General features: G+C 26.4%; 9 protein-coding genes across 9 annotated transcripts; 2 read left to right on the top strand and 7 right to left on the bottom strand.

The window, feature by feature from the left end:
- Positions 1-558: 558 nt before the first annotated feature.
- On the bottom strand, positions 559-1908 carry MKS88_005348 (uncharacterized protein; the record flags this gene model as incomplete). Its single annotated transcript, XM_067218603.1, has 5 exons — positions 559-605; positions 981-1059; positions 1236-1274; positions 1340-1566; positions 1827-1908. 5 exons carry the CDS (start codon positions 1906-1908, stop codon positions 559-561), a joined length of 474 nt encoding a protein of 157 aa, XP_067070562.1.
- A 792-nt stretch (positions 1909-2700) lies between these two features.
- On the bottom strand, positions 2701-5823 carry MKS88_005347 (uncharacterized protein; the record flags this gene model as incomplete). Its single annotated transcript, XM_067218602.1, has 1 exon — positions 2701-5823. One exon carries the CDS (start codon positions 5821-5823, stop codon positions 2701-2703), a length of 3123 nt encoding a protein of 1040 aa, XP_067070561.1.
- A 1412-nt stretch (positions 5824-7235) lies between these two features.
- On the bottom strand, positions 7236-7994 carry MKS88_005346 (ATP synthase subunit O; the record flags this gene model as incomplete). The annotated part of the gene is made up of 1 exon (XM_067218600.1): positions 7236-7994. One exon carries the CDS (start codon positions 7992-7994, stop codon positions 7236-7238), a length of 759 nt encoding a protein of 252 aa, XP_067070560.1.
- Positions 7995-9104: 1110 nt separating this feature from the next.
- Positions 9105-9659, bottom strand: MKS88_005345 (uncharacterized protein; the record flags this gene model as incomplete). Its single annotated transcript, XM_067218599.1, has 1 exon — positions 9105-9659. The coding sequence occupies one exon, from the start codon at positions 9657-9659 to the stop codon at positions 9105-9107; it is 555 nt and encodes a 184-aa protein (XP_067070559.1).
- A 1176-nt stretch (positions 9660-10835) lies between these two features.
- MKS88_005344 (uncharacterized protein) lies at positions 10836-12172 on the top strand (the record flags this gene model as incomplete). The annotated part of the gene is made up of 2 exons (XM_067218598.1): positions 10836-10917; positions 11310-12172. 2 exons carry the CDS (start codon positions 10836-10838, stop codon positions 12170-12172), a joined length of 945 nt encoding a protein of 314 aa, XP_067070558.1.
- Positions 12173-12906: 734 nt separating this feature from the next.
- MKS88_005343 (vacuolar protein sorting-associated protein 18) lies at positions 12907-17370 on the bottom strand (the record flags this gene model as incomplete). The annotated part of the gene is made up of 1 exon (XM_067218597.1): positions 12907-17370. One exon carries the CDS (start codon positions 17368-17370, stop codon positions 12907-12909), a length of 4464 nt encoding a protein of 1487 aa, XP_067070557.1.
- A 1457-nt stretch (positions 17371-18827) lies between these two features.
- Positions 18828-19717, bottom strand: MKS88_005342 (ribosomal RNA methyltransferase; the record flags this gene model as incomplete). The annotated part of the gene is made up of 2 exons (XM_067218596.1): positions 18828-19535; positions 19658-19717. 2 exons carry the CDS (start codon positions 19715-19717, stop codon positions 18828-18830), a joined length of 768 nt encoding a protein of 255 aa, XP_067070556.1.
- A 1112-nt stretch (positions 19718-20829) lies between these two features.
- Positions 20830-21423, top strand: MKS88_005341 (H/ACA ribonucleoprotein complex subunit 1; the record flags this gene model as incomplete). Its single annotated transcript, XM_067218595.1, has 1 exon — positions 20830-21423. One exon carries the CDS (start codon positions 20830-20832, stop codon positions 21421-21423), a length of 594 nt encoding a protein of 197 aa, XP_067070555.1.
- An 887-nt stretch (positions 21424-22310) lies between these two features.
- On the bottom strand, positions 22311-25676 carry MKS88_005340 (HORMA domain protein; the record flags this gene model as incomplete). The annotated part of the gene is made up of 1 exon (XM_067218594.1): positions 22311-25676. The coding sequence occupies one exon, from the start codon at positions 25674-25676 to the stop codon at positions 22311-22313; it is 3366 nt and encodes a 1121-aa protein (XP_067070554.1).
- Positions 25677-26898: the final 1222 nt, after the last annotated feature.

Raw genomic sequence — 26898 nt, 5'->3', positions numbered from 1 at the left:
GCCTTTTAATAATTAGCGCATAATAATTATTCGATTTTTTATCCCTGTTCTTTTTTTTTCTTTTTTTTTTTTATAATATTTTAATTTATTTTGTTGATTTCCAAACGGTTAAACATAATCTGAATATAAAGGGAAAAATGTGACGAAGTTTTTGTCGCTATAATAAAGAATAAATAAAAAGGAACTTTACAGAAATAATAATACGTGATCATATATAGTTATATTTTGTGCTTACAAAAATAATACATTATGTATATACGTTTTATAAAATTTCTAGCCCTCACCTTTTTTCTTTTATTGAAATATGAAAGGAGGAAAAATTGTACGTAAGCATATATATGAGATGATGCATATATATTTTGTTATACACACATATATATACTTATATGTCAATGAATAATTAAGCGTACGAGTAATTTGTATTTTTGCTTTTTACACCTTTTTGATATAATGGTATGGCAAATTTTTCACATTTTAAAAATGCACAAAGGGATGTAGATAGTGCATAATTAAACATTAAAATAAATGAGTATATATGTAAGTATGTATAGCGTTAAATCATAGTTCAAGTCCTAAGGTTATTGAAAAAGTTGAAGAGGTAAAGTCTTAAGGTGGCAGTAACGCTCAGGGATTAAATATGTACATATGTGTGCCTGTTTATAAGTGGTTATGTACATGTGTGAGCGCATATATATATGTATGCGCATGAAGTAAAATTGTTTATTGTAACATTATAGTTTTCGTTTAATGGAAAAATACTAAAAAAAAAAAAAACTGTATATTAAACAATAACGAATCTTTTTATTCTTATGTGATTATCAAAAGTTTTGTTTGTACATGCACATATTTATATATAAGTTTATGCATATAGTTATATGTGTACATATCTAAATGAGTATTTAATGGAATAGCATTTGCCAAAAAAAAAAAAAAAAAAAAAAAAAAAATTATGTTTTATCTTTATTTTAAGTATACTTTACTTTCCACACAATTTTGTAGCAACGAGATAATCCCCCTTTGCGTTTTTCTATTTAAAATATCAGCATTAATATTGCAAAACTGTGTACAAGCGGAGGTATATGCGCATAAATTTATATATGTATATATATGTACATACATACGTACACAGATACATTTACGTGGGCATTTATCAGACTTATTTGTTAACATGATGCACATTAAAAAACAAAAAAAAAAAAAAATATATGTATATTATAACAAGGAAAAAAAATTACCTTCGAGTATTCATAAATTCTACATGTTTTACATGATGTCTGAAAATAAAATAGAAAATAAAGAATAATACAGAAAAAATTAAAATAACGAAAAGAACAAATACCAAGACGGCTCCATTATTTTCATTATGATCATGAATGTTATGTATGTATCTATATACTGGGCTATGAGATATGGGTTGTCCTACACTTTGCATTAACCTTGTTGATGCTAATATATTAAAAAATGTAGATGATTTTAATTCTATATTTGATACATTATTTTTATCCTTCATAATTTCAAAGTTCCCTAAGTTCTTCTCTTTCTGTACATGTTCATTATTTTCATTTGCTTAAAAATTATAATATGGAAAAAAAAAAAAAGAAAAAAAAAGAGGGAGATATATAAATGGTTAAGAAGTTAGCTCTGTGTAAGCTAAGCATATAGATTTGTGTGAATATTTTTATGTGTCCATATATATTTATATATATATATATGTATATATATAAATATATATGGACACTCATACGTAGGGGTATACGAGTATGCACATTATAAGTTCTACCTTTTTTTATACTTCCCTTTAGACCTTTTTTTCGTATTGTGTTGACAGTTAAAAAATGACTGGAGATAAAAACAATGAAATATAATATTATCTGATACTTTTTCATTTCTACTTATCTGTTTATTCATTTTATATACTTTTTAGTATATTTTAAAAAAATAAATTTTATTAAAAATTTTTTATCACATTATTTCAGCATATGTGTATATATCTAAAAGCATATAACACAAAATTGTAAGTGGATCCTTGCAACTATCTCAATCTGCTCCTAATTCGTACGTATACATAAACATGTATGTACGTATGAACGTATGTATGAACGTACGTATGAACGTATGTATGAACATATGTATGAACTCCGTTACTCTTATAATTTGTCTATTTGGAATCTTTGATTAAATTATATTTTTGCGTTCTTACATATAAACTCATTAACAAATATAAGCATATATTTTTTTCTTTTTCTATATAATTTGCACCGTTAAGCACTGATAATTGAGCAAACACGAATGTCTATATATGTTCAAAACAGCACACACTGATTGTATTCAGATAAAAATGTACACATAACAAAATATACCTTATATATACTTGCAAACATATAAAATATACAAACAAACATATATATATATATATATATATATATATATATACGTACGTGTGTTCGCATGTGAGTTATTCGATTAAATTTGCAAGGATGCACGCGAAGAACAATTAATATGATGGGGGACACGTTCTACGCAGCCAAAATAATCATTTATTAAAAAAAGAAAAAAGAAAGAAGCATAAATCGCAATGTTAAAACTTTACTTTTTTTTTTTTTTACAAATATTTTAGCTGTAACTAAAGCACAAATAACTGCATTGTATTGGTACCATACTTTTTCTCTATAATGTACAAAATAAAAGAAATACGCCATTTTAGAAAGCAGAAAAAAGCTGAAAACTTTTTGAATATTCTTGAAATTCCTTGGGATGTTTTGAAAAAATGCGAATTAATTTAAAATATTCTTCTTCTGAACAATTAATGTGTAAACAATGTAAGATAAGTTTTATGTGTAGTAATATTTCTTCTCTTCCCTTGTCAACTTGATTGATGTTAAAATAAAATTTTTTTAAAAACGAGGTTAAATTATTAGAATTTACGGATGGGTGATTATTAATCACTAAATTATTATCATTTATAGTAGTATCATTCATGTTTATATGCGGATTATTATTTTCTTGAAATACGTTGAATAGTAAATGCAGTCTATATACTATGTCATAGTTGTAAATTTTCATATCCTGAGCATTTATCTGATATAACATGAATAAACATTTTAACGAATCGACAATTAGAATAATGTAATTAGTTTCTATTAGATATAAAATGATATTAACGTATTTATGTAAAATAAATGGCATTACAAAAGGATGAGAGCAAAATGAGAATAAAATATTTTTACAAATAATTGAACACAAATTTCTGTTACTCAGTTTTAAAAAACAAATGCGTATTAATTTCTCAATAGATTTAATCAAGTTCAAATTTAAGTATTTATTAATTTTACATTTTAAATAAACATAATTTTTAATAACTTCACTCTGATCATATGTTTCATCATCATCTATAAAGGTAATAAATGTATCTGTTTTTTTATCAACATAATTGATGTAAGAAGATTTTATATTTATTTTCGGTATAACAAGTGATATGACAGAAATACAATATTTTCGGACATTTTTTGAGGGATAATTAATTAATTTAAAACAAATAAAAAGTAACTCATTAAAAAAGAATTCCATTCTTTCATCAACTGGGACAGTTTCTATGTGGTAATACGAGTTTATAATATCACCTTTGAGTTTATTCAAAGCGTCTTTGGTTTTGTCTGCACTTGTTTCTTCGTCCACTTTGACGCAAGTATGTCGAATGTTGCTGTTCGTGTCGTTCGTGTTTACATTTGTCTCATCTTTTGTTATGAGTGGCTCTTGCTGTGTTTGCTGCATCTTCTTTGATTGCTCTAATTTCCCCCCCCTTGTGCAGTAAAAATCATTGATGACGCACTCGTTCGTGAAAACTTTCACGTTAGCACATCTCCTATTAAGCTGTGTTTTGTCCCGATCTCCCTTTTCACTATCCTGTTGAAGTATGTAACTACATGACAAATGAATTTTAGCTAGCACAAGGATAATATTTAGAATTAAAGAAGAGATAAAATCAGAAAAAACGTCCATATACTTATAGGACAAAGTTTTACACTCATATGTATTTTTGAAAACTGAATAATTGTATATAAAAAAGTTATGTCTCTTGAATAAGTATTCACTGAGGGATTCCTTCTTTTGGTTAGTAGTATACATATCATCATTAAAAATGAAGATATTAGCCAAATTCAAAAAGTTCAATTCTTCGCTATCATCAGGATATATATATCCCCAAATGATTAAATTTTTCAGTTTCATTATTATTTTATGACTGTGTTTAAATAATATGTCAAAACTAATTTTGCAAATATTTGCGCAATTTTTACTGTCATAAATAGTGCATTCGTGTGTATTCTTTTTTTGCTCTTTCACCTGGCAATATGCTTCTACATTTTTTGAAAAACGTTTTTCCTTCATCACATGCATACATCGATCATTTTTTGTATTCTCATGGAAAACGGAGTCTTCAAACTGTTCGATTGTGTGTTCTTCATTTTTTTGGCTTAACACTTCTCTTTTTGACTGTATTATTTTTCCTCGGTTTGGTAATAAGATCGTATCTTTGGGGAGTACAAAATTATGTCTTCTTTGAAAAAAAGAAAAATAGTTTCCTATTAAGGTACTCACTAAAATGTTAATTTGTTTATCCAAATTTTTATTGATCTCATTTAAAGAGAGCAACGAAAGGTAGAAGAAGAAGAGACAACCTGTAGTCTCATTTAAATAATTATAATTCTGCAAATTATCTATGACGTATATATAGTTGAACTTATAGAATTCAGTTTCTTCATATGTATATATTATTTGTTGTAATTCTTTATATATCTTTTCTTTGTTATCCTTACGAGCTGTCCATACCAAAAAATTTGGAGATAAAATTTTAAGTAACAAAAGAAAATTATTTATATTTACATTTGCATAATTATAATTATGATGATACTTCTCCTTCTCCAATGAGTATTTATTTGTATTGAATGATATTTGAATTGTTTTATATAAAAGGTGGAAATAATTACACTCCTTAAATATTATTTTTGTATTTGATTTACTAATCGTATCAACCAGACATTCTGTCTTGGGATATATGATGTTTAAGCTATCCCTTAGTTCGATTAAAAGAGATGATCGGTCATTCTTTTCATCGTCGTAAATACTTGTTAAGGTGCTATCACTGTGTTTAAGCAATTTTTCAAAAAGTATATTAATATTCTTTAATATGTAGCAGATTAGTTGTATTCTTTCATTCTTCAAATTGTGACATATGTCCATGTTGATATTATTATATAAATAAATTAACAAAGAATGTAAAAAAATAAAATCAGGTAACATAATAAAACAGTATAAGTCAAATAAATTTTTTGCAAATTCGAATAAAAATAAATTTTCCTGTGAATTATTTTTTTTTTTATTATTCTCTACATTATTAACCAAGCTATGAATGATATTTAGCAGAAATTCCTTCTCGTCATAAAGGATAACAAGTTTTATGGAAAAGATAAGAAATACCTCATATACCATTTTGTTTGTTTCTAAATTAACTTTTTCAAAATGGGAAAGTATCTTATACAAAAGAAAGACATACCTTTTTATACATAAATATACGTCCACCTTATCCTTTTTATCAATTTTGACAATTTTTGTAGTCTTAATAATTTCGTTATCTAGCTCGTCTAATATATTTTGTTTCAAACTTGTATTTTCACTACATTTTTCTAGAAGTTTTATGTTAATAAGAAGCTTATTGTAGCATACCCATTTGGCTATGTCGCCAATTTCTGTCTCCTTCTTATCTATGCAGTTGCATACTTCTACAAAGTTTAAGGCCTTTAGATGGGATTTAATTTTCTCTTCCATCGTGCCCAAGCGGTGTGACTCGTGCATCTAAGGAACAGATGCATACATATAAGTAAGCAAATATACACCTATATATATATATATATATATATATATATATATACGTGTACATATATGAGTGCTTATAAGCTAATTTATACGTATACAAGTGGTTTTGAAGTAAGGTTGCCGTAGTTTTGTCTTCACAGTTATGTATAACGCTGCATATTTATTTTATTGCTATATAACGTAGTTGTAATTTCTCTCCATAGTAGCACGAAAGCACTACCATGCGCAGGCTCATTCTTATGTTAAAAAATTTGGAACATATTTTAGCCTTCGATGGAGTTGAAGAAGAGTACAGTAATATACAAGATGCGCCAGCTTACACTACCATATGTGAAGGTACTTACGTGTATATTATTACATTTTATTACATACTACTATGTATTATGATATATTGGATATAGTACAGTACATTGTGATATAGCTTGATAAACTGGATAAATGAAAGAACATTAAAAGGGTACAAAAAAAATAAAATAAAATAATAAAATATATTAATGCATGCACATACTAAAGTCGTAAAAATGCAAGTATTAAAGAAAAATATTTTTTTAGCTATGTAAAATAGTATTACGTTGTTTTAAATATTATCAAAAAAAAGGGGGAAAAAAAAAAAAAAAAAAAGAGCACAAAAAGTCAAATGAGATGTTTTCCAAAAAAACATTTTCCAGTTCGACACATTAATATGAAATAAAATTCGAGGTGGAGGACGTTATATGGGTAAAGAACGATTACAATTATTGTCCGTACAAAATATGAATTATACAGTTATTTTACATTATAAAATTTAAGCGTTCACAAGGTGATAATATAAAAAAAAAATATATATACAGAAAAATAGAAATATAGGAATATACAAATATAAAAATATAGAAAAAATGAAAAAAAAAAAAAAAAAGAGCAAATAGAACTTACGATAAAACTCATTTCTGGAAAAAATGCTTATATGCCTCAATACGAACAGTGCTTGCAATAAAAATAAAAGCTATATTCCATTGTGCTAAATGTTTCTTCTTTTTTTTTACCTTTTATGCGTAATAAAAAAAGCACCACAATAGGTGTATATATGCATATGCACGTAAGTATTCATGTATGTATATATGTGAGCACGATAGTATATATTCTTATGAAATACCAGTTAACAATCCCCTACACCCATCTGCGTTAATGACAAAACGGCTGCATTTTCAAAAGTTTGGAACAAAATTGTGAATTAGCTATTGTATACTCATTTATAAGAACATGCATATATCTATTTATATCTATATCTATATATCTATCTATATCTGTATCTATATCTATATATCTATTTATATCTATATCTATATGTATATATATACGTACTAACAGTTTGTCCGAAGGGGTTACTATAACAACGTACTTTTAATTTTTTCAATTTTTGACTTAGCCGAAAAATCAAAAACTTGATTGCCGATTTTTAGAACCAGTCCTCCCAAAATAGTTGCATCGGTTTTATACTCAATAAGTGGTTTCAATTCATTTTTCAATCTGAAAAGTATCGAATCGTGCACTTTCTTTTTATAACTGTTATCCAATTCTTTTGCTGTGTAAACTGTACATTTTATTTCTTTCCTATCTTTCATTAGTAATAATTCAAATTCTTCTATAATTTTGGGTAAGAAATTTATCCTTTTGGAATCAAATAGAGACTCTAAAAAATTGCTTGTTATTGTACTGAAATTATTATTATTATATTTTTTGCATTGATTTTTTAAGAAATCTAGCTTTTCTTTATTTTCAATATTTGGTATGTGTAAAAAGTTTAAAAATACTTTATCTTTAAGGAAATTATTTTTAACAAATAAGATATCACTGGAAATTTCATTTATTTTGTTACTTCTTTTTCCTACATTATATAAAGCCAAGCTATACCGTTTTTCTATATTATCACCCATGGATAAATAATATTCTTCAGTATTCTTTTTCTCTTCCTCGAAGCTGTTGCTGTAGTACCTTGTCGTATAACTTACCTTATTATTTTTTACCTGACTTCTAATATTTCTCTTACAAAATAAAAGCACAGAATAATCATTTTTCTGAAAATGCTTCCACATGTTTCCATGTGTCAAACGAGTGAGCTGACGAGAGCATCTTAAAGTTTTCATGTGTTATTTGGGGAGAGTGGGGAGTGTGAATAAATTTATTCATAAAATTTTTAGAAAAAATTGGATAAAATTAACTTGCATATATAATGCCAAAGAAAATACCGTACGAAAATGGGATTTACAATTGCATACAAATAAATAAGAACTGAAAAAAAAAAAAAAAACTACATAAATTTTATCTCATGAAAACACTATTATGATATTTTAAATCCTCATACTATTTTCAATATATACAACGAATTTTGTGTTTTACCCCTTAATTATTATATATATATGTATATTAAGGAGAAAAAATATGTGTACAAAGTCTTATTTTACAATATCATAACACATAATGCATAACATAATGATACAAAAAAAAAAAAAATTATATTTGCATATAAATGTGTTTTTATTTAGGTTAGGCTTCGTATATTTTTTGCTTTTTTTAAGATAAATCAAAATAAAGAACGCTTTGCTAACTTAAACATGCATGATACTGTTTAGCTTTTTTTTGAAAAGAAAAATAAGGGAGTTTAAGGATATTACTTATGAGCGTACTTTTTTTAAAAAAAGAAGAAATTTGAAATAATTTTAATCAAGAAACTGCAAGTTTATGACGTTTTTAATTTAATTTTCAAGAAAAGCTACTTTCTGCTTGTAAAAATGAATATTGCCATATACATGTGTAAACGTATATGTGTACTGATAAATTATGTATGTATGCATGTATATATATTTATATAAATACATATAACTATAATCATATACATATATATATTCAAGTATATGCGTTCATACACGATATTGGCAACAAAAAGAAAAAAACAAAACAACTTCATTAATACACTACTGTGAACTGAAGATATAACGATCGAAAAAAAGAAAGTGCAAGAAAAATAAAAAAACAAAATAAAATATACATAAGGTTTTTTTTTTTCTTTAAAATTTTTGCATACTTCAAGAAAAATTAAAAAAGGAAAAAAAGAAAAAATTAAAAAAAAGAAAAAATTAAAAAAAAGAAAAAATTAAAAAAAAGAAAAAAAGAAAAAAAAACCAACGTAACAGTAAAAATTCGTTTTTAGAGATCGAAATACAAGCATACACATACAAATGTAAAAACATGTATGTTTAATTCAAAGAGGGATGGTTAACATTTATAAATTTTAGCAAACACCGTATGACTGCAGTTTGCAAGAAATTCTGTGGCATTAACTCAATTCCACATAGGTAATCATACATATCTTTTTCGGATAAGTCCAAGAACTTATATAATGTCAAGATATCTTCATCTTTTAGTATATTTTTTTGGTAATTTATAAAAGAAGATAAAACGTACTGTAATTCTAAACACCCCATGGAACTGCATATAAAAAAAAGTCTTTCAATAGAAGGTTTTTCCCCATCGTCTTGCCAATGATTATAATTTTCATATACGTTGTATTTATTATTTTTATAAATTCGGGTCTTGTTTTCAGGATAAGATGCTATAGTACTATAAAAAACGTCTTCTTCGGCATGTTTACCACATTTACTTTTTTCTTTCTTTTGTAACTCTCTCTTTGCATTTTTCATAATTACGCTAAATAATTTTTTTTTTAAATAAAGTCTTTTTTTTATCTCACTAAATTTCGAAGGTCTATATATTTCTAATCTTGAGAATTTACGAAAAGAATGCACATTCATTTTAAGTTCATGAGATGCCGGTGTGTAACAGCGTAAATATGCATATATAAGCAGTTGTTTGTGTTTTTAATGGAAAAAAAAAAGAAAAAATGAATGAAAAAATGGATGAAAAACTGAGCGAAAAAATGGATGAAAAACTGTGCGAAAAAATAGATGAAAAACTGTGCGAAAAAATGATGAAAAACTGTGCGAAAGAATAGATGAAAAACTGTGCGAAAAAATAGATGAAAAACTGTGCGAAAAAATAGATGAAAAACTGAATGAGAAAATGGATGAAAAAATGAAAAAAAAAAAAAATTAATAAAAAAAAAATTAATAAAAAAAAAAATTAAAATAGAAAAAAAAAAAAAAAGGATTAATTGTAAAAACGTAAAAATCGCGTTTTCGTTAGAATAACGAAAGATGAAAATTGTATGTCAAAAATTAAATTCGTAAGGGGAGTTCAAAAATTTTACTATAGGATAAACACATTTTCTCTTGCATTTTCCTTCTTAAAAAAAAAAAAAATACACCAAGCAAATAAAATTTTGTTGACGAAAAAGTCATATACAGTATAGGCTTTGCTACATTACGTTTTGTCACATTTTGTATCGTTTCATTTTTCTTTTGTGTGTGAAAATAATTGAAAGAATTTTTTAAATTCCATGAAAGAAATCGTGCACTGTCGAAGTTAAAGAAGTGATTACAAAACGGATTGTTATCAAATGGTGATACTAGTTTAGTGCTTTCCTAAATAGTAAATTGTGCTTCTAAGATATTCGTGTTTTAACTCACAGCAAACTTTGAATCATGATTTAATTTTTATCATAACCCCAAAAGAAAGAAATAACGTATGTATATATATATATATATGCTATCTATATGTATATATATAGGCTTACATATGCAAATACACGTAAACTAGTAAATGTAAAATGTTGGGCCTTGTAAATTTATATATATGAAGAACTATAAAAAAAAAAAAAAAAAAAAAAAGAAACGTTCACCTAAACCCAACTTGTGTTTTGCATAACGAAATTGTTCGTTTTTCACTAGTATTTAATTATAATAAATTTGTAGAAATATTTGAGTATCCGAAAAAGTAAAAAAAATATTTGTTATGAGTTGTGTGCATATATATTTTTGTATGTTCAAAAATTGCACAAAGATACCTGTAGCATCTTTTTTTTTTTTTTAATGAATAAAATATTAATAAGAACTTTTAAGAACGCTAGACTAGTACACACATCAGCACTTCGTAGGAGCTCGGATGACACAGGTAATAGAAATTCTCTGCTTGGATAGAATGTTCGAAAACTGTCAAGAGAATAAACAAAAAGAAGAAAAAAAAAAAAAAGTACCGAAAGTGCGTAAAAGCGAATAGACGAAAGTTGAAAACACAACATAGACAAAACTGAGCACCAAAATTTGAAGCGAATGTTTGTAAATGTGCATTTGGAGAATTTTTTAGATTTTCTTAATGCTCACAATTTATTTAAAAAAAAAAAAAAAAAATTTCTTTATTTTATTTATTTCTCCATTTTGTTTATTTTGTTTTTCTTTCACATATTCCACTTCTTCCATTTCTTCCACTTCTTCCACTTCTTTCACGTTTTTCTTTTCTACCTTTTTTTCCCTCTTTTTTTCCCTCTTTTTCTCACCAATTTGTAGGCCCGCTACTCAAGAAGAAGAGGAGATTCTTCGACTTAAAACTTTTCAGGCAACACTTGAGGAGACAGAAGATAGAAGAAATAGAAAAGGAAAAACGGGAACTTTTAAAAAGCTGTGCAAGTGAGGCACCCAAAAATTGGGACGTTAGAACTTTTTTAGAAAATATAGACATAGGTGAGAATATTGATGAAATAGAAAAATGTTTTAAGAGTTGGAAAGATTTTATTACAGTAACACCAAAAGAATTATTTAATATAGGATGTATAACAAATGAACAGAGGAGAAAAATATGGAAGTATGTAAATAAGTGTAAATATGGTTTATATCCTGAAGATTCGTATGATGACTTTGTTAAAAACTTTCAAGCTCCACCTTTAGAAAATGAGAATAAACCCTGGTCAAAAGAACATGAAGAACAGTTAGCTTATTATTTAAATTATTATGATGTAGATTTTGGAGACCCATGGTTATATATATCGTGGAAAATGAAAAGAACCTTTGATGATGTTCAAAATAAATATATTGAATTATATTTAAAAGAAAAAAATAAAAAAAGAAAGTGTGAAATATGTCTTACTAAATGTACTACACCATTATTAATGAACAGAAAATTTAAATTAGATCCTCCTTTTATTTTTTTTATTCCTTCGTCAATTAATTTCCCACATATGACTATTTTTGATTATTATAATAAAAAGCAATCTATTTCTTTTAATCAAAATACATTCAAAGAGGGTTCAGAAAAAAGGGAAAAAATCTTTTTATGTGAAGATACTTTGAAGGCAGATCCACTTTTTCCTTCCTATGGGTCTTTTATTTTTTCCTCGAGTTTCTTACCTTTTGTTGACAAAAGGTGTTTTTAAAAAACGGGAAAAGTATAATGATATGATTTAAAAAAATATGCAAAAGTGTAGAGAAAAGCACATAGAGGAGTGTAACAAAAAAAAAAAAAAAAAGGGTATTCTGTGCGGAACCTAGCATGAAAGCGAAAAAATAAAAATAAATAAAATGAAATAAAAGGAAATAAAATATATAAAAAGAAATAAATGAAATAGAGTAAATCAAAAAAAAAAAAAAAAAGGGCGTATCCTGTAAGGAACCTAGCATGAAAGCGAACAAATAAAAATAAATAAAAATAAATAAATTGAAATAAAAGGAAGTAAAATATATAAAAAGAAATAAATGAAATAGAGTAAATCAAAAAAAAAAAAAAAAAATAAATAAATAAAACCAACCAAAATAGAGAGCAATTATTAACGTAATTACGATAACGCAAAACTACAAGACTGTAAAATACACAGGTCTCATAAAACAAAAGCAATCCATCTACACATTTTTTTATTTGGATATTTTTTTCGAAGAATTAGCATATTTGTTTTTTTTTTTTAACCTCTTCATTAATTTCCCCCACGTTTATAACATTTATGTAACACTTTCATATCCATCATGTTCATTGAAAAAAAAAAAAAAATTATATCTTGATCCTTTATAGTATACTTTATGGAATGATTAGGTCTTTTTAGATAATTATCGTGAAAACATAGTCCAATTTTATTTTATTTTGTTTGTTCTACTACATTTTACTTTATTTTGAAAGCTATTCCTTGGATATCATCCAGCTTTCAACCAAGTCTGACTCATTTTGAGAGATAAAACTCTGCGTAATGGAATTTATGGAAAAGGATCCACATATGAAACATTCTTCCGTTAATATTTCATCAATTTTTGTTTCATATATTAATGTATCTTTCTCATTTTTATTAATTAATGAATTTTTATAATTATGAAGTACAGAAAAAAACTGGAACAGCTCTTCTTTGGACTTGGAATTTATGTATATGTTTAGAGAACATATGCTATGGAAATAATGTTGGCATGAAAAAACATAAAACTTTTTATAATGAACAGTCTTTTTACAAATATAACATATTTCATTTTTGTCAAGTATTACGTGTTTTTTTTTAACATTTTTAATATCCTTATTTAATAAATCAATTGTTTGTAAGTTTTCCTTAATTTCTTGTTTTTTGGCCTTAATTTTTAAGTTATATACTTCTAACAAAGAACATATATCTTTTTTCAAATACTCAATAATAGTATTTTCATTAATATATGGTAGAATATCGTGCAAATTTAATATAGAATTCGAATCCCGTACAAGATTTATTATTTCCTTCAAATTTTTATCATTTAGATTTCCGGAGATATGTTTAATTATTTTAAGGAAAAGTTTTTTTTTTTCTTCTTCATCTTCACACAATATGACAGCATTTTTAGCTATTTTGTAATCACCTAATTCTAGAGACTTATCAACTGCTTCTTCAAAATATTTCATTAAAATATAAATATGCGGGATAAAATTTTCTTTTTGTCTTTCCTTTAAAAATCGTATGATAAACAAATAGTCAAAGTGAACAGCGGAGGATTTTAATCTGTTTAAAAATTTTTTAATTTTTTCATTTTCCTCTTTTTCTATATACAAAATAAGCAAGCAATTTATTATATGATTATTCTTCCATGTACATTCAAATGTGTACATGTAATTTTCTTTTTTTTCTAAAGAATTCTCTTCTATTAATATATTTGATATGTATTCTAAAAATCGAATGCATTCATCTGCATGTTTCTCATACGTTGCATCACTACTTTTGTTACCTTTTGTACTAGCTTTTTCTTCCTTCTTTTTCTTCCTATTTTTAAAAAAATAAATAGTTATGAACATGCAAATAATTATATTCATGTAATCATCAATTAAGTTATCATAGAAAAGTAACATGTCCACGTATTTTTGTGGCTTGTGAAGAAACAGAATGAAAGCATGTTCTCGTAATACATCTAACAGCACATTCTGTGGAAATAATATAATTACATTAAAGAGTAAATTATATTTATTATTATTGATATAATAATTTATTATATAATTATAATCATTGCATATAAATTTATAAAGCAGTAAAAAGTTAAGCCTGTTAAAGCCTTGAAATATCTCAAGGATAACTTCATTCAATTGAAAAAAATGCTTAAAATGTTTCAACAGAATTATTATATATACACACACTTCCAAGCATTTGTATGAGTAAATATTCCTATACAGCTTCTTTTTTACCCTCACATATTCGTTTTCAAGCACTACACGCTTATCACGCATATCACCCGTTTCGTATATTTCGCTAATTTTATGCATTTCACCATTTTTCGAATAATCTAAATTTTCCCTTTTATCGCTTCTTTCCACATCTATGTAAACCTTTTTAAATTTCTCTAATTTGGTAATAATCAGCCTTTTTTGGGTTTTCAAGAAATTAAAGATTTCCTCATTTTTCATTTTGTACATTTTTAATAAAATGTAGAAATTGTCACTATCTGTTATGGTTTTTATGTTCATTTTTTTCCCCTTGGAAAAGTCAAAATTATATCTACATTCTTTTTTTTCCTCCTTACTTATTAGTCTTTCGAAAAAAAGAAGGAAGGAATTTTTATTACTTTTTAAATATTTATTACTTTCCTTACATATATGTACTTCTTTCTTGTAGTTATTATTTATTATTGTGCAGCTTCCACCCTCTGTGTTATAATCCATTTCCTCATTTCTGTTATTATTCGCAATAAATTCACTGCTTCTACAATTATTCCCGTAATTTGTACTTGTATCTCTCGACCTTTTGACGTGTATATTCTTATCATTAGAAAGGTCTGTAAGGCTCTGTTCCACATTTATATGGAAATCTTTTTTTTCCCCTACAATTTCCTCTCCCTTTTTTCCCCTTCCCCTATTTAGTATATTATGGTTCCTTAATTTTCTGTCTTCGACTATGTTAGACATACCATTACGTGTTGGTGATTTTTCTTCTACTGCTTTGTTTAATTTTTCCATATCATCACTTGGCAACTGAATTGTATCATGTCGTTTGTCTACACATTCTTGCGATTCCAATGAATACTCCTCCGATTCATCGGAGCATCCACTGAACTGGTCGGAGCATTCATCCGACTTGTCGGTGAATTCATCCATTTTTTCTGAACTATCATCTGAGTCATCCGAAGAGTTGCTTATTTTTTTCTCATTTACTCTATTCCCCTGAGTAATACTCTCTTTTGTCGCTCCATAAGCATAGTAGTATGAGGTAGCGCGATATAAATAAGAATATAAATCTATCGAATAAGAGTAAATCTGAATAAGCCATATGAAGAAAGCTATTCTGACAATGTTGTTATAGCAATGTATATTCTTGTATAGGTAAGAGGATATAAGAAAATATTGCTTTTTATGCAAAAAGGATATTAACATTTCCTCTGTATTTATATTTGTATATTTATATTGATCTATTTCGTATTTATTATTTTTTAATAAATGTTTTTTTATCCGAATCCTTTCATTCTTCGTACTATGTTCCAACATTTTTGCAAAATTTTTTTTCTTCAGATTTAAGTCAATCAAATCATTTTTATTTTTGTTTATATGTATATTAAAAATATATTTCGATGTACACAGCCATACTTTATTGTCGAAGTTATCTTTCATTACTCGTATAACATCACCATATGTTTCAATAGCTAATGTTTGTTCATATACTATTTTAAAATTTATATTATTAATGATAAGAAATTTTTCTTCTAGTAAGAGGAAAATATATAAATCATTTACACACATATCAATTATAGACGAAACAGTGTTCTCATAAATTTTCGATTTATTCATTTTCTGCTTTGCTTCTTTTTCCCGGTCCTGCATATTTTCCTCCTCAGAATGGTACGTTATTTTATCTGCCTTATTATATATGGATTCATAAAAAGCCTTTGTAAAGGAAAAATTATTTATATTTTCGCTGGTAAATATATTTAAGTCTAAGAAGTTAACTATGACATAATTACTATCTAAATAAAATTCAATGTTAAATAGACAGTTATTTCTGTTTATATTTTTGTTACTACTGTTTTCCTCATCTGGCTCCGAATCCCTGTTATAGTGATGATTATTTTTGTATAATCTTTTTCTTTGTATAATTTTTTTATTTTTGTCCTTTTCTCTTTGTTTCTCTTGTTTTCGCATTTCTTCGTCTTCACTAATGGATATGATGTTAATCCCCTTATCTGAATTATTAGATTCCGATGAATTGGATAAGAAATCAATATCATCAAAATTGGTAAGATGTTTATTCTTCATATGTTTATTAGCATTCCTGGTATTCCCTCCTTTTGCGTTTTTTTTTTTTTTATAATTATTTATTTTACTAATGAATATACAACATCCATTAAGCCAGAATAAATAGTTTTTATTTCGGATATTTTCAATTTTTAAAATAGAGGTTAAGGAGTCCATGCCACATTCATACACTTTTGTATCTTCCAGTGAATTACTATTATTATTAGCAAATAAATTATTTGTTTTTATTTTAACTTCTCCCATATTTGTTTCACTTTTTTCTGAACTGTTCGTCTTACTATTTTTATATGTGTAGCTAATTTCGTGTAAACTATTACTTGTACTAAAATAAATAATTCGTAACATTTCATCATCATTTGTATTACTCAGTTTTACATTTACCATATTTATATCAAGAATGGACAATTTGTCATTAGAGAATATAGTTTCATGATCTTTATTATTTTTTGTTTTGTTGTTTATGCTCATTTCAAGAATTTCCCCATCCTTTGTAGCTATTAAAAATGGAAACGAGTTTTTTATTTCTGTATAATCATTAAAACATACACTTGTGATGTTATATTTTTTTAATTTCCCTAAATTTCGAACAATATTATTTTCAAAGTGAACATATATATATTCCTTATTTGCTAAGCATATAAATCCATGATAACAGTTATTATCAAAAAACATGGATCTTATTTCCGCTTTATTATTTGTTGTTTTCTTATTGTAGAAGTCTATGTAAGATAGTTCATTATCTTCAACATAATATTTTATTAAAGCATTGTTACACAAAACTATATGTATGCATTTGTTGTTAATGGTAAAATGTGTTATTCTATTCTTCAGCAAATTTATATTCCCATTTTTAATTTTAAATAATTTCAAGATGAACTTTTTGTCTGACTTGTTCATTTTTTTATTTTTTTCATATATATTTATACTTTTGGGTTTCTTGTTTAAGAAGAAAAAATATATTTTATAATTCGTTCCAGTTATTATTACTTGTAATTACCCTTTTGTGGAATTAGTTCACTTGTACAAATCTGCATACCATCAAATAATTTGAAGTGTTACTTATTGATAAGCTCCTAAAAGCTAGGTTTGAATTTATGAGCATAGTTTATTTTTACATCTCTTATGTAAAATTCGTCATGCTATCATATGTTATGATACGTTATAATACGTTATGATATGTTATGTTATTCTACGTTTTGTTGTTTCGTGGAGTATTGAGTTTTTTTTTTTTTTTTTTTTTTAAAAGGAACATGATATAGGTAAAGAGTAAAATAAAAAATAGGGGATGAAAAGTTGCATTAAAAAAATAAGAACAGTTTTATTATCAAACAGAATAATTGAACACAAAATTGGAGAGATATAAAATACAAATGATGTTTTGTGAGTAATAAATTTTTTTTAACAACTTCATGGATATTTGCAAAAAGTATTCCTATTTTCGTGGAAAAGTTCGCCATGATGGATTTTAAAATATATGATTTTATCTCTCCATTTTGAAGTACACTCGTGTTTGCCTATATATATGTTTATATATACTTGTATATTTATATATACATATATATGTTCTACATGCTGTTTACCTAAATTTTGAAATTTATTTAATAAAAAATAATTTTAAAATGGGTCTCCTCTCTTTTTATTTGTGCCAAAAATATAAAAATAATTTTTCAAAAAAGTTAATAAACTTGACAGGTATAGCTTTGTAAATATGAACATTCGTATAACTCTGCAATAACATGTACGAAGTGATCAATTTCGAAATTTGGTATTTTTAAGATTGAAAGAATTCCAATTTTTTTCAACTATTTTTGGAAAGCATGCGCCTTCCGAAGAAACAACTATAAGGGTTACTCAAAAAACTGTATCTTTAACTGCGTTATTTGCATGTAATGTATATTTTGCATACGTTCATATATTTGTAGCATATTTTTTGAGCTTTTTTTACCATACTCGCACAGGCTATAAGGCGACAAGGTGATATTACGAAATAGAATATATTAGGGAAAGAAAAAAAATTTTAAGATTATTTGAAACTCATAAATTGATGATAAAAAGGTGAAAAGTAATATTATCAAGAAATAATTATCATGCATGTATGTATATATATATTTGTATGTACATGTATATAATTGGAATGAATAAATCTGAATTAATAGTAAAAAGAGGAAGAAAAGAAGGGAGGCTCGCAGATGCATAAAAAATGTATTACAGTTCTTGGAGCTCCCATATTATATATACATGTATGTATAAATGTACGTATATACGCTTATATGTAGATATGTATGCTGGTACTAAGTATGTAGGTATGTATGTCCGGACATACGAATGAACGCATTAATGGACGTACTTACGAACTAGAAGTACCCCTCCTTTTGGGAAAAGGACCCTTTAATTTGTATATCTTCTTTTATTTTTTTTCGACCCAGAAAATTCCGACAAACCAGGTATATTTCTCTTGATTCACTCCTGGACGCCTTGGGTTTAGCAGTATTAACAAATTGAAAAATAGTTTTTAGATATGTTTTTAGATTATTTGTTTGACTTCCCAAATACATTTTAACAATATAAGTTCCCCCATTATTTATGTACTGTTCCATGAAATTAGTTATGGATAAAGTAAGTTCACAGGAATTTAAATGATCATCAATTTTGTTACCAATGCAAGCAACAGCTGCATCACTTAGGATTATATCAATTTTTTTACCCAGAAGTATTTCCTTTAGTTGATCATCAATATTATCTTTTCCTATTTCTCCTTTAATAAAATGTATATTTGGTAAAGGATCCATGATTTTCCTATCAATAGCAATAATCTCGTTATAGTAATTTTTCGTTCTTTCTAAAATAACCTGACTCCAACTTCCAGGGTAACATCCAATATCTAGAATTACTTTATTCTTTTTAAGGAAAAGATATTTATTATCTAATTCTATTAATTTATATGCAGCTCTACTTCTATAATTTTCATTTTTTGCCTTCAAAACATATCTGTCTGTTATTTGTCTTTGAATCCAATTACTTGAATGGCTACTTTTTTTGTTATATACTTTTGGAAGAGCTTCCTTATAAAATCTTACGCAGACATGATGAAATAAAAAAATTTTCTTCGTAATTATACTATGAAAAATCATTCTCATTTCTTAGCATTTGTTTTGCATTTTTTTTTTTTTTTTTTTTTTGGTACCTCGTACTTTTTAGAGTGGTACTTTTGGACTTTACATCCTTGTTCATAAGTTTTCCCCATTAATTTTTCACACTCTCCTGCCCCTGCGCCTACATACACGTGTATATATATATATATATTGTATATATATATTTAGTATAAATTTTTTACCCTTTTTTATACCTTTGTGCCTGTAATTGTTTTGTTTATTTCTGTGAATTTGCTATTTTTGGATCACTATTACATATAATCGTATGTTCAAAGTTCTTCAATTTTAGCGTCACAAAAAAAAGATAAACGATTTGCCGTTTTTAGAAGTGCTAAAAGGTTTGTGTAAAAATATGTAGAAGTATATGCTAATATAACATACGTGTACAAGTGTTATAAGTACATATAAATATGCTCGTGTTTGCATATGTGCCTATATACGTACATACTTATTATAGCACAATTGTTTGCTATAACAACAGCTAGAATTTTTTGAAGAATCAGCGTGCATTGGCATACGCTGAGCCTTTTTAAAAAACTTCTAAATTATGACAATTTTTTTTAATAAATCTAGTGAGAGTATAATTCTTTAAGCCCACTAGCATTAAGTCCTATCAGAGTTGTTCGCAAAATGCATATTATTTTTACCATATTTATATATATACATAATATATAATATATTTTATGACAATATTTATCTAAAGCTGCAGTAAAAAAATAAAGCTTTATTAAAAGAAAAAAATTTATGTAAAAATAAAAGTTACATTAAATTTTATTACTTTTTTTAAAAAAAATATATTATATGTGGTATACACCTTTATCAAACAAAATAATTAGGAACTTGTAAATAAAATTTTTAGCATATAAATTCATCATTTACTGTAATAGCAGCAGAAAAGAGGCAAATAACACAGAGGAAGAAATACATAATAATATGCATATATCTATTTTGTTTTAAAATCTGGAAAACAGTGCTGCTTATATTTTCAAAAAAATTATTTCTCTTAATGAAAGCTGATTCAGCTGAATTTTAGCTCGAATTATGCGACTGAGAAAGTAACATACATGATATAGTATATATAGTTAAGCACAGGAAGCGGAAGTTTATTTGTATGTATGTATATATAAATGTACCTCTCTACATGTGCTTACACATAAAAACGTATTAGTGGATCCTTCCCCCCCCCAAAGTACTACTAAACAAGATGACGTTTTTCAAGAAAAACCGAAAAGGGAATTTTAACCGAAGTTATGAGAATGAAGCTAAATTAGATAAAATAATTTTGGGTGGGACATTTTTTAAATATTGTGAAAATGATTTAGTAATAAAAAATAAATTAGAAAATTTAGTCCCATATTTTAATGGTAGGATTTTTTTAGAAAATAAAGAAGAGATAGGAAAAGTTGATGAAATATTAGGTCCCATTAATGATTTTTTTTTTTCGGTTAAATTAAAAGAAGGGATATTAGCAAAATCCTTTTCAAGTGATACGCAATTTTATATTGATCAATCGCAAACATTGCCATTAAGTAGATTTTTGCCACAAGATAATAAAGCACAAAATAAGACAAAGAAAAAGAAAAGATCAAATAGATATAAAGTGAAAAATAACTCAAATCCCAATATTAAGAAGTCCAACAATTTCTCTTATGGAGGTCACAACAGAAATGATAGGGGTGGCAGGAATGATGGTTCTTCGAAAAACATGAATAATGCAAATTTTAGAAATGGTAAAAATAATTTTAAGAAAAGGTCAAATAGCGGTCGTAAATTTAGTAATCAGAGAGGTAGGTTTTGAAAGTGCGTTAATTTTTTTTTATCAAGTATCCCCCATTTTTTTGTGCTACTTTTTTTCCAAATAGTAATGTTCATTATGCTTTTACGAGTGGATATTCGTACGTACATTCACATATGCCCATAAGTACACACATGTATATATATATATATATATATATGTACATGTATTTATATAGTTTATTCCTTTTTCCGTATGTGCATATACATGTTTCCGTAAACGTAAAAATAAGAGTAAAGAATGCTGCTAAAAACATCTGGTAGATATTTGCTTTTACAAATATTATACGTCCATTAGCCATGCATTGTCCCTTTTAGTTAAATATGAAAAATAATGTGTCTCACGTTTTCCTTTTTCATAACAATTAAAAAATTGCTATATGAAATTGTTATTGTGTTTTTACGAAGTTCTAACACTCCAACTTAGAATTATCTATTTATAGAATTTACAATTTAGTAGTAACAAAACATTACACTGCTGTATTATAATCCATGAATTTGTTTGTATATTGCCTTATTTCATTAGTGCTCAGAAATTTCTCTTTTTCTCTTTTTCTCTTTTACGTTCCCTTGTGTAATTTTATTATCTGCATATGAACGTAAGCATGAAGACATTCGTTTTTTAGCGTAAACCCATTTATACTTAAATAAAAGGCACATAAAAATTATGTTTTCATCATTGTTCTTGTAATGTTTAAAAAGAAAATCTAATTCTTTTTTTATACAACAACAACAAAAAAAAAAAAAATATACAATAAAAAATATTAAAAAAAATTACATCAAATTTTCTTATCAAAGCTGCTGTTATTTTTTATTTTTTTTTATTATTAAAAAAAGTAGAAAAATAAACATAAAAATTGAAATTATAATAAAAATAAAAAAAAATTAACATCAATCCTTTTTTATTACATCATTAATATTGTTTGCAAAGGAAAAGCTATTATTTTCAAATGAATCATCTGCTCTGATCATTTGGTCATTCTTTTTTAAGTTGAAAGTATTCTCCAAGGGGACAAAGATGTTACTTTCATACCCTTTATTTTTTACTATTTTTTTTTTTATCACTCCTTCTTTAATTAGTCTATCTAGGAGTGGTTTAGATAGTAATGGGTAGATTCCAAGTCCTTTGGTGATAATTTCTCTATTAACATATTTAGTTTTTAGACATAAATTATATACATCATCGTATAACTTTTGAATATCGTTATTTATTTCATTCATGTCTTCTTCATTCTCTCCCTCCATATGATCATCACGGTTAAGACACTCAACAGGATCAGCATTATATGTAAGATCAGAATTATTTGCTTGATAAGAGTTATTTGATTGGTCAATGTTATTTGATAGGTCAGTTTTTCCTGTTATATCGGTACTATTATTATTATTATTATTGTTAATGCTAATGTTATTATTATTGTTATGCATTTGGCTATTTGTAGATCTACTGTCTGTTTCTGCGTTCTTTGCGTTTTCCTCTTTCGATGTGTCTGCACAGTCCATCTCGTCAATCACATATTCTGCTGTTGTGTCGCTTTTCTGTACCTTAGACATTTTTAGGTTGTCCAGTTCTTCTAACTCTGAGTAATCGACATGTTTATTTGTTTCTTTTTCCACATGTTCGTCAGCTTGTTTATTTCCTTGGTTGCTCACACATTCTTCTGACTGATTACCCGATTGGTTATCCAATTGGTCATACGATTGGTCCCCAAACTGATCATCCGATTGGCCATCCTCTGAATCAATCTTCTCCTCGTCAGTTATATCCAAGCAGTCATTTTTTGGACAGTTCATTTCCACACCTTTATTCTCGACAAATTTGTAAAACTTGTATCCGTTTCTCTGAATAATATTTTCAGACACTAATTTATGTAACACTTTATCAATATCATAGTTAGATACGTCAGGGAACTTCTGCCTAATTTTAGTTTTACTTAGAATTTTATATCTCGTAATATACATCCTTATTCTGTGGAGCATTTCTTTCTTCTTATATTTTAGGATTAACCTTTTACGCAATGATTTTTTGTCCTTTAAGTCTTTATGTGTTAACATTTTATTATTTTTTTTTTCAGATTTCAATAATGAATTATTATCTTTATATGTCTTGTACGTTTTTTTCTTATTTTCAAAATTTTCTAGGTCTGAGTCGGAATACGAATAATCATCACCATTAAATGAATACGTATGTTTTACATTTTCTTTTTGGTTAATTTGAGGAGTGTAGGAACTTTTTGTTTGTCTTATGACTAGAGCGTTCATTTTATCTTTCATGTTATTTTGTCCATTTTTTACATAAGCATTATTATTATTATCATCATCATAAATTTTTGAAGTCATTGTGTCTACATTTCTTCTATAAGGATTACTACGATAATAAAAAATTTGTGACTCCTCTTTACCTGCGTCGTCATGTTTGTTTTTCTTTCTTTTATCATCTTCTATTTCTCTCTTTTCTACTTGTACACAATCTTGTTCATCCCCATCTACATATGTATGTGATAGTACTTTCTCCAATTTCATATAGCAGTCATTATCTGAATTACTACTATGATCAGGATCATTACTTCTTTTTATAATTCTTGCTAAAGAGGAAGCCTTTTCGTTTATGTTGAACTCAGGAAATGATGACGATTTCTTTTTTGTTTTTCGTCCGCTTTTGTTGAAAATTTTCTTTCCCTGTTTGCTCATTCGATCTATGTGTTCGTGGACATCATAATTATAGTTGTTCCTCACGTTACCGTTAATACTGACGTTCCTCAAATTTCTAATATCATAATTACTTATATTATTATTTGTACTATTATTGTTACTATTATCATTCGTATTACTATTTCTATTACTGTTACTATTACTATTATCATTGGCATTCCTATTATCATTGGTATTCCTATTATCATTGGTATTCCTATTATCATTGGTATTCCTATTATCATTGGTATTCCTATTATCATTGGTATTCCTATTATCATTAGTATTCCTATTATCATTGGTATTCCTATTATCATTGGTATTCCTATTATCATTAGTATTCCTATTATCATTAGTATTCCTATTATCATTAGTATTACTATTATCATTAGTATTACTATTACTATTACCATTAGTATAACTATTACTATTGCTCGTATTATTACTGTTATTATTATCATTATCATCATCATCATAATCGTCTATAATAATGTAATTATTTGCGTCGTTTGGATAATTTATGTTTTTAGTTAATCGTCTATTCAAGTAGTTGTACCTCTCCGTTTCGTATTTAGCACCTTCATTTTTATTCCCTCCATATGTGTACTGTTCATAATACGGATGACACTTATTTTGATAGCCATTAATATATAGGTTATTATGACTGTTATAGTTACAGTCATCTTCTACTGTTTTTACATGCTGATATTCATTCACGAAATCTTGGTTATGTGTTCCATTATAATAATAAGGACATAATTCTTCAGTTATATTACTGTTACATGTTGAATTTACAATAATTGATAAGAAATGATGACCTGTGTCTATTTTGCCAACATATTCTTCATTTGGGATATTAACAAATTTGAGTAAGTCCGTATTATCCGGATTTCTAAAATATGGTGGTTGATAATTGTATGGTACAATTTCATCATAATATAATAGTTTCATTGATAAGTATGTTCTTTCGGGTAAAGGATTTAATGTTTGTGTTAGTAATACTAATGATCTAAGTAATTCATATGTTCTTTCTTTTGCGTGTTTTTTTAAATATAAGGATGTGTCGTTCGTACTTTTTTTATTTAATAACCTGTCCTTTATATTTCTTAATCTGTTAACATTAAAATTTTTTCTTTGTTCTTCTAAATTATCATTATAATTTTTATTCGGATTATTTTTTGATGTTTCTAAGGTAACTCCAATTTCCCCTCCTCCTCCTGCCCTTATGGTATTATATGAAAAACTAAATTTATAACATTCAATTGTATTATCATATACATCATTTATGTCCAATATTAATATTCGCAAGTATTCCTTCTCTATTGCGTCAAAAACACCTTTTTCCAACCAGTTTATTATCATATGTGCTTCGGGGTTTATTGGTAACAGCCTCTTCAATTTTAACTCTTGAATACATACTTCTTCATATGCATTCTCTTCAAACAAATTACGTAAATACGTAACTAAGCTTATGCCTAATTTAATTATATTCTTTAGCATATTCACCGAATCCTGCTTCGTTAGGGTCTCCGTCTGAGTGTGGGTTCGCACGGACATACGTGAAATCATTTTTTTGTTCTTTTATTTTTTGCTTTCCTTTTTTTTACTTTTTTGTTTTTCTTTCCTTCCGAACCGGTGTAACGCTTAACAGTTCCTCAAAAAGAATTTTAATGAATATTACAACAATAAGAAATAGGGAAATTATGAGGATATGCACTGATAAATTGGTGCATTACTGCGTATATGGTAGAATAAATACAAGTTTGTTCTCTCCGTAGTACATATACAATTACGCACATATATATATAGCTAATATTAGAAAATATACCGAACTGTGTGCCTTAAAATACTAAAATAATCAACGCAATTGAACTGTTCAAAATATTTAAATTTAAGCGGTAATACCTTTCCTTTTTTTTATTTTTACAACAAAAGATATAAATGTATATAATTATATATATGCTTAAATGTATATATATGTGTGTATATCTTGTACTTTTGTGGTTAAATTTTACCGGACAATTTAATGTATATACCAGATACATTAAAATTAACTTTTTTTGACAAAAATGACAACAAAATGGGTATATATGTATATATTTATAATTACGAATCTCTCCATGTAAGACAAGAAAACCAAAGAGAAAAAAAAAGAATTGGATAATGCTTCACGCGATTATTAAAAAAAATTCTTAAAAAAAACAATTATAATGTAACAAAAATTTTATGTGCAAAAAAAAAAAAAAAAAATTGAACAAATTGAATAACGTTAGGTCAGTATATGTCTTTGTTTTTCAACTTGTTAACACATGTGGCTCACTTTAGTATTCTCAAATTAATACAAAGTTCCCGCGTTGTATATACATATATATATATATATATATATATATATATATATGTATATACGTATTTGCATATGTATGTGCACGTATATATAATCAGAAAAATTTGAGAAATAATAAAACGAATTTACACATATGTATACATTCACTTATGCGTTAATGTATGTGTTTAAATATGCATATACATGTGTTTACATATGTATTTAGGCATATGTAAAGCTATATTTAGCACAATAAAGAAAAAACATACAGGTATAAAAAAGTTTTAAACGCAAAAAAAAGTAAAAAAGATTGTACATTAAAAAAGTTTTCTTAAAAGTATTAATCGGAAAAGTATATACGTTAAAAAAAGGATAAAATTACAATTTATTAAAATACAATTTAAACTGTTTTATTTAAAATAAACAATCATAAAAATAGGAAGCTTAGAAGGACAGAACTAAATTTTT

The sequence above is a fragment of the Plasmodium brasilianum genome, chromosome 14, assembly GCF_023973825.1.
Source record: "Plasmodium brasilianum strain Bolivian I chromosome 14, whole genome shotgun sequence".
Classification (NCBI taxonomy): domain Eukaryota; phylum Apicomplexa; class Aconoidasida; order Haemosporida; family Plasmodiidae; genus Plasmodium; species Plasmodium brasilianum.
This window is presented reverse-complemented; position numbering and strand designations above follow the sequence as displayed.